This window comes from Syngnathus floridae, chromosome 1, assembly GCF_059516105.1.
Source record: "Syngnathus floridae isolate MCC-2025c chromosome 1, RoL_Sflo_1.0, whole genome shotgun sequence".
Taxonomy (NCBI): domain Eukaryota; kingdom Metazoa; phylum Chordata; class Actinopteri; order Syngnathiformes; family Syngnathidae; genus Syngnathus; species Syngnathus floridae.
In genome coordinates, this window is record NC_142413.1 from 4,337,649 (window position 1) to 4,349,696 (window position 12,048).

The 12,048-nt window shown below is 43.0% G+C and overlaps 1 protein-coding gene across 9 annotated transcripts in view; it reads right to left on the bottom strand.

Annotated features, from left to right (window-relative positions):
- Positions 1 to 3,986: 3,986 nt before the first annotated feature.
- Positions 3,987 to 12,048, bottom strand: part of ptprda (protein tyrosine phosphatase receptor type Da) — a 196,149-nt gene continuing 188,087 nt past the window's right edge. For all 9 annotated transcript variants that reach the window (XM_088394236.1, XM_088394226.1, XM_088394216.1 and 6 more), the window contains 9 exons: positions 11,902 to 12,021; positions 11,685 to 11,839; positions 8,798 to 9,083; positions 8,263 to 8,441; positions 8,069 to 8,195; positions 7,876 to 8,001; positions 7,391 to 7,545; positions 7,115 to 7,250; positions 3,987 to 6,881 (listed from right to left, as the gene is read on the bottom strand). In XM_088394236.1, coding sequence (XP_088250362.1) covers positions 6,813 to 6,881; positions 7,115 to 7,250; positions 7,391 to 7,545; positions 7,876 to 8,001; positions 8,069 to 8,195; positions 8,263 to 8,441; positions 8,798 to 9,083; positions 11,685 to 11,839; positions 11,902 to 12,021 — 1,353 coding nt within the window. In that variant the 3' untranslated portion in view covers positions 3,987 to 6,812. The remainder of the gene's footprint in view (positions 6,882 to 7,114; positions 7,251 to 7,390; positions 7,546 to 7,875; positions 8,002 to 8,068; positions 8,196 to 8,262; positions 8,442 to 8,797; positions 9,084 to 11,684; positions 11,840 to 11,901; positions 12,022 to 12,048) is intronic.

Genomic DNA, 12,048 nt, shown 5'->3' on the forward strand with positions numbered 1-12,048 from the left:
ATATTCACCAATTAAAACATAAAATTCAGACATTTGGTTAACTGCTTTATATGACAATATGTGGTTTACGTTGTTATGAGTTGGTGTCCCCCAAAATAACAAATGTCGGCGTAACGGATTTTTTTCTCAACCTTTTATTCCAACACAAACACATTCGGTATAATAACACCATATCAAATTTTTTGAATGAACCAATTCTAAAGATTCAGTTCAGAGAACTGGAATGCACATCACTAGTACAAAAGAATGCTATCGGCCACATTTGCCAGGTTGAAATAGCCGACTGGTTCGTGACATGGGCTTTCACTCAGTAGGAACCCGGTTCGATCCCAGGTGTGGGCATCTACCCATGTGTAATTTTAGAATTGGAACCTCGCTCTGTATGCGTACGCACATGCAAACAAATGCAAGTATTTATGTGTAAATACATAAGATGGCCCCACCCCCAAATTGGCAGAACAAACCCATGGATCACGCCCACTACCTAGGGGGCACAGTGAAATCAAATAGTGTAGGGGGCAGGATGAAGAGAGTGAGGGTTTAAAGCTATGGTTAGGGTTTCAAAGTTTCAAACTCTAACCCTAACACTAATAACAGGCCACTTTATTAGGGAAATATAATGGTCAAAGGTCACAGGTGTCAAGCTTTAGTCCTTGGGGCCGCATTCCAACATGTTTTCCAAGAGTTCCTCGTTAAGCGCAGGTGCGTGAAAAGTTTTAGCTTCTTTCACGGTCAAAAGGAGCTAAAAGTTTTCACGCACCTGCACTTAACGAGGGAATCATACGGACAGCCCATTAGGTACACCACCATTTTCAAGTGTATCTAATAAGAGGCCACTTTATTAGGGAAATATCATGGTCAAAGGTCACAGGTGTCAAGCTTTAGTCCTCGGGGCCGCATTCCAACATGTTTTCCAAGAGTCCCTCGTTAAGTGCACCTGCGTGAAAAGTTTTTGGTTATTTTCACGTTCTGCAGGAGTTAAAACTTTTCACGCAGGTGCACTTAACGAGGGAATCACACGGACACTCCATTAGGTACACCGGCATTTTCAAGTGTACCTAATAACAGGCCACTTTATTAGGGAAATATCATGGTCAAAGGTCACAGGTGTCAAGCTTTAGTCCTCGGGGCTGCATTCCAACATGTTTTCCAAGTGACCCTCGTTAAGCGCAGGTGCGTGAAAAGTTTTAGCTTCTTTCACGGTCAAAAGGAGCTAAAAGTTTTCACGCACCTGCACTTAACGAGGGAATCACACGGACAGCCCATTAGGTACACCACCATTTTCAAGTGTATCTAATAAGAGGCCACTTTATTAGGGAAATAACCTTGTCAAAGGTCACAGGTGTCAAGCTTTAGTCCTCGGGGCCGCATTCCAACATGTTTTCCAAGAGTCCCTCGTTAAGTGCACCTGCGTGAAAAGTTTTTGGTTATTTTCACGTTCTGCAGGAGCTAAAACTTTTCACCCAGGTGCACTTAACGAGGGAATCACACGGACACCCCATTAGGTACACCGCCATTTTCAAGTGTACCAATAACAGGCCACTTTATTAGGGAAATATCATGGTCAAAGGTCACAGGTGCCAAGCTCTAGTCCTCGGGGCCGCGTTCCAATATGGTTTCCAAGTTACCCTCGTTAAACACACCTGCGTGAAAAGTTTTTGGTCATTTTCAGTTCTGCAGGAGCTAAAACTTTTCACGCAGGTGCGCTTAACGAGGGAATCACACGGACACTCCATTAGGTACACCGCCATTTTCAAGTGTACCTAATAACAGGCCACTTTATTAGGGAAATATCATGGTCAAAGGTCACAGGTGTCAAGCTCTAGTCCTCGGGGCTGCATTCCAACATGATTTCCAAGAGTCCCTCGTTAAGTGCACCTGCGTGAAAAGTTTTAGCTACTGCAGACCGTGAAAATGACCAAAAACTTTTCACGCAGGTGCACTTAACGAGGGAATCACACGGACACTCCATTAGGTACACCGCCATTTTCAAGTGTACCTAAAAACAGGCCACTTTATTAGGGAAATATCATGGTCAAAGGTCACAAGTGTCAAGCTTTAGTCCTCAGGGCTAGGGAATCACACGGACTCTCTACCCTATGGAATCCTTGCTTACGTTACATGGAATATATATGGTTTTATGGAGCAGCTCACAAGCAAATAGTTATATTAGTTATATGGGGAAGCACACGAGCAACTGTGTTGCAAATTTTTCTGTGATAAAATATTTTAGGTCTCACTGGGATTTGAACCCAGGTTGCTGGGGTGAGAGTCCAGAGCTCTAACTACTACACTATGGAACCCTCGCTCATAATGCATGGCATATATATGGCGCAGCTCACAAACAACTGTGTTATAAATGTTTCTATGATAAAACAACTTAGGTCTCAGTAGGATTTGAACCCAGGTCGCTGGGGTGACAGTCCACAGCACGAACCACTACACTATGGTACCCTCGCTTACATTGCATGGCATATATATGGTTTTATGGAGCAGCTCACAAGCAACTGTGTTGCAAATTTTTCTATGATAAAACAATTTAGGTCTCAATAGGATTTGAACCCAGGTCGCTGGGGTGACAGTCAAGAGCACGAACCACTACACTGTGGTACCCTCGGTTAAATTGCATGGCATATATATGGTTTTATGGAGCAGCTCACAAGCAACTGTGGCAATTTTTTCTATGATAAAACACTTTAGGGCTCACTACGATTTGAACCCACGTCGTTGGGGTGAGAGTTCAGAGCACTAACCACTACACCATGTTACCCTGGCTTACGTTGCATGGCATATATATGGTTTTATGGATCAGCTCACAAGCAACTGTGTTGCAAATTTTTCTATGATAAAACAATTTAGGTCTCACTAGGATTTGAACCCAGGTCGCTGGGGTGAGAGTCCAGAGCACTAACCACTACACACCGGAAGCCTCGCTTACATTGCAATGAACCTATATGGCTTTATGGATGAGCTCACAAGCAAATAGTTCTACATGTTATATGAAGCAGTGCACGAGCAACTGTATTGCAAATTTTTCTATGATAAAATATTTTGAGTCTTATTGGGATTTGAACCCATGTCACTGGGGTGAGAGCCCTGAGCACTAACCACTACACGATGGAACACTTGCTCGCATTGCATGGAATATATATGGTTTTATGGATCAGCTCACAAGCAAATAGTAAAAGATAAGTGGTCCCAAACCTTTTTTGGGGGGGATGATTCGTTGAATGATTCGTTTGAACGAATCTTATGAGTGAACTGATTCTAAAGATTCTGTTCACTTAAAAGAACTGGAATGTACATCACTACAGTCCAAACCTTGCGGGGTCATTCGAAGAACTGAAGGAGACATGAGGTAAATAAAAAGGAATGAGCAGTTGGGCTGGAAAATGACACGAGTGTTCATGTTTGGACTGGCTGTTCCCGCTGGAAAAATGACTTATTGGAGTGTCTTTATTAGAACTCGAGATGCGATGGGGGAGGCGTGGGGTGGGGTAGCGGGTGGTCTGCTGCTTTGCTTTGAAGCATTACAGGGACATTTTGGCCAATTTCTTCAAAAACCCAAATTGTGCTACAAATTTTGTTGGATTCCTGCCAAACCTCGAATGCTGGACCAATGATAACAATGTTGACGTGAATTCATCTGTCATGCGGAAACTAACTTTAACTTAATTGGCCAAATGTCTTAATTGGATTTTTTTTTCTTTGCCAGTTATTTTTCGTGACAGGCAGAACATTTTACTTTTCTTTTATTACATGGCAGGAGATCCAATTCGCCACGTCGCCATTCATTTGACAGAAAAAAAAAAAACATGAGAAATTTGGAATTAATTAGTTTCTGTGAAAATTTTGATTGGTCTGTGCGTTAACATTTTTCTAAAGCACATGTCTCGGCTAAATTAAGAAACACGTTAATGTTGCAAAACGTTTGAACATGGTGGCCATGTTTGATGCCCGATAGAGGGAATAGAATGAAACTCCAATGCATAACACAGACATTTTTTAATAGAATTCATTTATAACAAATGTGAATTTTTGATTTCTTATACAGACTTCTTTCCCCACCAATGTGACCTAAGTAAGAAAATAAAAAGCACTCCTTTCATTCAGAAAAAAGAAACAATTTACGCTTACAATTAATCAGAGGTAATTGTATGAACAAGCCGTTTTTTTTGTTTTTTTTCTTTACAATTCATTTCTTCATCTTCAGTCTATGCATCCAGATGAGAGATAGATAGAGCGCGCAGAGGAACACAACGTTTATTTCTGTTAATGACACTCCAAGCTGAACATGTGATCTTGGGGCGAGGCGGCAGAATTTTCCAGAGACATTGCTGGAGTAACCGCAGCAACAGAATGGACGTTCTTTTTTTTTTGTTTGTTTGTTTTCCACAACTTTTTTTTTTTTTTTAAATAGCTGATACCTTTTTGTGTTATTTACATACACACAAAGTGAACGTTGAAGGAGATTTTTTTTTTTTTTTCCTTTCCATAATGGGTTCAAGTAATATATTATTGGGTTTAGAATCAATAGGGCAGTGCATAGTACAAAGACAGAGAAAGTGCAAATCTTCCTTAGTAGGCCGACCGGGCCCATCCTGCGACGTGTGACCATGCGTCTTCGATAAACAAAAACGGAAAAAAAACACTTCACCCACTAACAGTACTTTTATGTCTGGAAATGAACAACATAACATGTTTATAAGGGAAAGAAAGACCTGGAATGCACATCCATTAAGCCATCACAAAAAGCGAATGAATGGTCTTTAAAGATGCCAATCAATGTGAATTCTTTGCCGTGATTGAAAAAAATAATAATGCATTGTTGAACTTTTTTTAAATTTTCATTTTCCACCCGGTGTGGGTAAATTCTGCAATTTGAACAAGTTTGTTTCTTGCCCAAAAATAAAATAAAACTCTGCTTCCCCATTGCACTATTAACAATACATGTAGAAATTTGAACAAAATAATGATTTGACTCGCTCAAATACCAATGCTACTATGAATTTTTTTTCCAAGGTCGTTTAGGAGCTATTTAGTAGCCATTTTACCTCCCTCATTTACACCACTTAAGATCTATAAATAACTTTTAGCTTCTCAGTTGAAATGCGTACAAAATGTTAAGATCAGACTTGAGTGGCATTTTTCTTCACCCCCGAAAACATTATGAACAATGATTTTTTTTATCTTCTCGCTTTTAGCTTTGACTATTTTGGCTTGCAGAACACACGTGGACACGCCTGAGAGACTTCCAGCTTGGAGTCTCACTCATTTGACTGAATAACAGCACCAAACATGTCCTCATCTTGCTCACTTTGAATATTTTACATTTCGAAAATCTGAATTTCTATCCCCCCCCCTGCCCGACAAGGTCCGTCGCACCCACCCAGCCACGGTAAGGCCACTGAAAATGACAAAATGATCTTAAAAATGTTTGCATATATAATCTCATGTGACATAGTGAATACTACTGTAAATAAACGCAAATATATATTTATATATAGATACTCAAAAGATACACTGAAATGGTATAAAAACAGGCATAAATATAAGGCACTCTAAATGCAAAATGGGAATACGAGAGAAAGGGTTTAAATAACATACAAGACGTTTCTTTGTAATTTGCCCAATTGTGTGGAGTGGCGAGTGACAGACAGCTGATGAAAAATTCCACGTGTTGCCTGCAGGAGGCGGGACGTCATGACTTCATAACACGTCGATTATTGCACAAGAAAAGATGCACTGAATCAGAATTGTGTCCTACCGATGTGCATTCCAGTGAAACATCACTTTCCCACGCCGTTCGCAAAGCGTTCCCCAACCAGAACATTTTCTTTTAGACTTTATATTTAGAATATATATTTATTTTATTTCATATCTCATTATATATTTATATATATATATAACTTATCTGATTAATTCCTCTGATCATCCTGACATGGAAGAACTAAGATAATTGATAGCAGCAACTTCATACTTTGCTCATCCCTGTTGATTCCACAAAGCCCCAGTTTATCGGATGGGAGGTGATGGGGAAACAATCGAGGCCAAAAGGTAAGGCTGCCGCTGAGCCTTTTTTTTTCTTTTTTTTAGTCAATCCATGTGCTACAAACCAGAAAATGTAAATCCTGCACAAACAGCTTGAGAAAAAGGAAAATGTGGATGTCAATGTTTCTTTCAGTGTGTAAAAAAAAATGAAATGTACATTTTCAAAAGAAAAAAAACCCACATCAGCTGTATAATAAAGTACTAAAAAACTAAATTAATTATTTGATTTATTCCATAGATTTTATTTTTTGTATATCCCCTTGCAAACTTTAGATGATGAACATTGAGACCGGAGGGGAGGGGGGGGAGTACTTCAACGTCAGGGTCCGTTCAAGTGATGTCTGATGTCCCGATGGATGTGATTGTGATTTATTTTTCTTTACAATGTGCGTCAAGTTTCTCACGCTCCTCGTAACTCATTCACCCAGCTCGAGTCACATTCTGTGCTGGGTTCGTTTACTCCCAAATAAATCCTTGAAGCAAAAAAAAAAAAAAAAAAAATCCAACGAGATGCTTCAATGGTCTAGATTCCATCACTTGATGACAAGGCCGGTTCAAACTTGGATTGGGAAAATACTGTACTTGGTCCTCCAGGGAATCTTTTTTGTGTGTGTGTGTTCATGTCGCACATCCAACACTTAATGAGTTGTTTGCAAGGAGTTTGTACGTTCTCAAGCAGTCATGTATGGCTCAGAAGAGAGGCGCAACTGGGTTTTTTCTTTTCTTTCCTTTGACGCTTTTCCCTCCGATGCTGAGTCCTTTTACGTTGCATAGTGATCAAAGCTTCCCAGATACTCTAATCCGGCCCTGTAGCAGAACTGGTATTGATCCTGGAACATCACAAACAAGTGCAAAAGTCAATATTTTGTGTCTCTGATGACGTGTGGTCATTTTAAGGCAGTGGTGTTCAAACTTTTTTTATTTGATATCATCAGCATATAGAAAATTAGCAATTCATATTTTCTTATTAGACATGCTAAAATCAATCATGGTTTCTTATCAGTTCATCTCCACATAAGTGTTTGAATGCATGCGGTGGGTCAAGGTTCAATGGCCTAAGTACCTCTGTCTGCACCATGGCTGGTCTCTGCGTCCGCAACATCTTCACGGTCTGAAAGATGTCTACGACGCCCTCATATCTCATTCGCTCCAAGGCAATGCTAAGGGTGATGAAGACTCCGGTCCGACCGACGCCAGCGCTGTGCAACGGGGGAGAGATGGGTCGGTAATGAGAAGCTAAGAAACAAGTAGCACAGCTCGGAGACAAGATCGGAAGTCGTTGAACTCCCCTGAGAAGCGTCAGGGTCAAAGTTTTACCGAGTGTGTTACTTTCACTTACCTACAGTGGACTGAGATAGGCCCATCTTGGCCAAACTGTTCTTTCGTTTTATGTACTTGGCCGATGAAATCAATGAAGCCCTCCCCGGATTTTGGCACTCCTTGCTCGGGCCAGTCTGTGAACTGGAACTGTCGCACCGTTCGCGACTGCCCGTCCTGAAAAAGCCGAAAGTAGGGCGTGAAGGGGAACCCTGATGTCTCATTAATGGTGCCTTTCAGTGTCAAATGTCAAAAATGGCAATTGATGTTAAGCTGACTTTGCCCGTGTCTGACTTAGCAATATTGTATCCCTTTGGTAAGGATAGCAATGCCATTGAGGGAACCAGTCGAACATGGAGCACAAAGAAGCGAGCCTCTGCCATTATCTGCGTAAGCCTTTGATGGAATTAGAAAGTCTGGCTGCATTGAGCTGCTCCCGCATTTACGCTTAAAAGACTCTTAGTTCGGGATAAACACACGCTTGACACTATGACAACGTCTGCTTACCCTGGCATCCGTCACTTTGAACTCCCGGAGGATGTACTGCGGCATGTTGTACTCGGCCATGGGGTCCACCACAAAGTACTGGTATCTGGCTGACCTCTCTGCGGGCCAGTACTGGTGGCATTTTTCCTGGGAGAGACAAGCACCATGATATACAACTATCCCACGGTGTCCGATTTCTCGTAAAATCTCGTACCCTGCCCATTTCTCTGAGCTTGGTTAGCATCACGACGATAGTTGAGTTGTGCTCCCAGAGCATTCTCCAGAAGTCCTCAGTGGTTTCCGCCAATGGTCCCTGTGTGGCAATGTAGGCCTTTTGTTGTCTGAGAAGAAACCAGGGTGGGGTTAGCATCTCTTCAGTTAGCCGCGATAGTCAAATGACGCGTTTACCTGTAGCCGTCAATGAAACTTGCGTTGATGTAGTCGGATCCCTCCACGCCCCGAATGGGCTGTAGAGACACGCGTGTGGACTCGTATGGCATGATGTTTACAAGGCGGTTCTTGAACTTGTTGCAGGGGAGATTGGCACTGATGAATCGTGAGGTGTGGGCTTTCGTGTTGGCTAAACGCTGCACAGGAACAAAAAGAGCAGATGGTCGAATGCTGCGATCCATCAGAAAATATTGCTCAAGACTTTTGGTTTGGCAGATATAGTCTGGGAAAACGCTCGCACCAAGGTGGGCAATCTATGGTAAACCAAAGAAGGGGAAAATTCCCGAGCTGTGTTACAACATGGTCTCCTGGGGTTTAAAGTGTCTGGAGTTGTGTGAAATTTCCCGTACAAATATTTGGAATGCAGTAGGAGTCACTGACGGAACAGTCTGCACAAACATACCACAAAAAAATAATACTCAGACTCGAAGGTAACTTTTCTATCGTATGTTCAAAGAATTAGCTTGCGTCGTTATTCTTCCAAACAACCAACCTTGAACTCAAGTTCCATGCCGGTGACATTCTCTCCGGCCTCTATCTGCGTCAGTTTCTGGATGTAAGCGTAGAGGTTCCGGGCGGGCACTTCGGTGGTGCCGCAGTTAACGGCCTCCTGCAGCGCGTCGTGGATGAAGACGTACTGGTCTTCCGTCTGCACCATGTAGTTGCGTTGGGCCCGCATCAGCGTCACATGCCCGTAGATGTCCACCGTCTTCTCGTGCTTGATTCGCTCCAGCATGGCGTCGATCACGATGAAGCAACCCGTGCGACCCACACCGGCGCTGTCGAGGGGACAAGGACGACAAAGTTATCTTCATGTCGTCTTTGCCAGAAGGTGGGAGAGAACTTCCTCGCCAAAGGACTGGATCATTTAGCTTGGGGTGTAATTAAACTTGAAGCGCCACAGAGCGGAGACCGAAATTTGGCAGCAACTCAAATCCAGTGGGACCGTTTCTGGCTTTGCTGCCGTTCTGTTTACACCACCTGTGCTTTCCGACCTATCAGGACCACTGCGGTTCTCAGGACTTTCATTTCAAAGAAGTTGCTAAAATCCTGTTTGTCAACTTTGGAGACCTGGCACTCCAAAGTAAATAGGTCATTGGATCCATTATGCCTGTGAGGTGGAAGCCTTGATCTTGTGTCTCCGTCTCATGATGGTACATTTGTTTTTCATTTGCTCAGGAGAGAAAAGAGAAGCAAGGAGAGCGGCAACCCGGGTGGGAGCATAAAGTCGGACGCCCGAGGCCAAGTCTGCCTAATGTGCCATGCAGCAAATGGAATAAAGACACGTACGGGAGTCATTGGCTTTAACAAATGATCTGATGATCACTTTGAAAAAAGGGCTGACTGAGGCTTAACTTTTTTACATGACTACATATTTTTTTTTCCCTGGTGACAATTCGTCACCCCTTTAGGGTACGAAAAAATCAGGCGGCAATGAAATGCGCAAATATTCCAAGGCGCGAATCGGCCGACTTTTTGTGATTGAAAACACGTTGGGACTCGGGAGAGTGATGACCAGAGATCCAATGCGTGACAGAGTGTCAGAGATGCGGGAAGAAGATGAGACATGTGGGCGGGAGGTGAGACGGGGGACACGCTGTCAGTTAGCTTCAAGACGGAAGCGTGGCATATTTTCAGCCAACGTGCTGTTAAACATAAGAGCGGGGAACAATATTCTTTTTATTGACAAGTGCAGATAAGGCGTCCGTGTATTTGGCAGTCGGCGGGGGAGCTGGCAGACTGACTGCACTAATGACCTGACATTGGCTTCTCAGCCAGTCAGGCCAGCCTGCTTTGGACGTTGACACACATTAAGTGTCAGACTAATGTGCTTTCCAGAAGTTGAGGGAATAGGGGGAGGGGGGGGGGGGGGGTGGGATTGTAAAATACAGCTGCACTGAGCTGCAAGAAGATAAAGGATGCAGAGCAGCCAAAGCAATTACATATGTATTGTTACCAAATCTCTGGCTGTCAGCTAACGTGCCAAGCGGACCGACATGCACGCACGAGCATACCGGGCTGAGCTGATTTAGCGCGGTTACGGAAAAAACTTGAACGCAATCCGTTCCGAGGGTCTGTTTGTCCGTCGTCGTCCCCCTCTTAAAAGAAATATTAGTGCCTCATAAAATGTAACGTTACTGCAAGGATACATTTCAACCAGTTGGGGGCGGGGTCTTTGAATTCCTTCTCTTTGGTCTGGCTCTCACCGCACCATTTTTGCGTTTTAGGCCGAGGTATGAAATTCCGTCGGAACAACCGGAAAAATGCAGTTTTTCACAACTGGGCTTTTTTTAATTATGAAGAGTTCATTTTGAAAACAATAATGCGGTAACAGTTCATTTTTTCTGTCAATTACTGCCGAATAAATGTTACATCCTGGTGCTAATTAACTACGGAATATGTTACGTTGAGATTCACGCTCAGCCGCCTTCCCGTTTTCTTTGGTTAGTTTTTATCTCTGGCACGTACTTTCTCTTCTGATGGCGTTGCGGCGCCCTGCCGGGAGTCCGGACACGATAGTCGGCTCGTTTGTTTCGAATGCAAGAACCAGAGGGGATAAGGCCGGCACTCTTGGGCCTGATGATGTGCAACATGTTTGCAGCGTAGCGGCAAATCTGCGCTGGCTTTGTGGCAGTGCGTGGGGGGAGATGTTAGCTCGAGGGAATGACACCAGAACTCGTTGTACCGTAATGTTAAAAGGTTTGCTGAGAAACTTAGTGAGTTGACTTGTGTGGGATGGAGGATTTTCTTTAAGACCAAATTAGCTTATACATGCGAGTCATGCCCCCATAAACTGATCCTCCATCTAATTACTGTTCACAAATTTACTTATTCAACTCCCTCTTGTGGCTGAAAGAATCATTGCCTTACTACAGTTGCATTCAATTTAATCTGCATTGAATTTTTTTTCTTTCATCATTAAAATCTTGAACACATTTTATGTAACTGTTTCAATTGCATCATTATTTTATATGCCATTATCATACACTTTATATTTACAATAAGACAAAAAATTGTCTTGTGTATGGAACACTGGAAAACTTATTTAAGAAGTTAAAAAAAAAAATGGCTGCTACTGGCTGGTGGTGAGTGGCAGTGCAAGCTAATAAGGACAAGGGCTATAGAAAAATGAGTTAGTGTGTGTGTGTGTGTGTGTGTGTGTGTGCTTAACACACAATGAGACTTCTGGTTTCACCCACCTACCATTAAAGTGAATTTGAGAGCTTTTATTTGCTAATGAGTTCATCCATTAAAATGATTAAAACCCCTCGTACGCTGTCATACGTATTCATAGATTCATTCCAGCAAACTAAGAGGTGGAAAAAAAAATCAATTTCATGCTTGAGGTTATTTTTATCATTTGAACAAGAATTTGCTACCTGCAGTGCACCACCATGGGCCCGGCGTCCGGAGGGTTGCACGCCTTTACCCGTCTCAAGAAGGCCAGGAACGGCGTCGGGTGTTCAGGCACCCCATGGTCCGGCCAGGCCGTGAACTGGAACTGCCGGACCTCCCGTTTCTCGCTGGAGCCGTTCTATAAAAAGCCAGCAGGTCCATGAGAGCCCAATCCCAAATAATGGCAGACCTCTTACTTACTTTAAAAAGTGCAAATGTCCTGACGCAGTATGTGGCCAATTCCACCGTGTCCAACAAAGTCACTTGAATGAGGCCATATGTCTCCGTTGCTCTGCTGGGCCAGTACTGGTCACATTTGACCTGCCATCAAAGCCCTCACATTAGAAC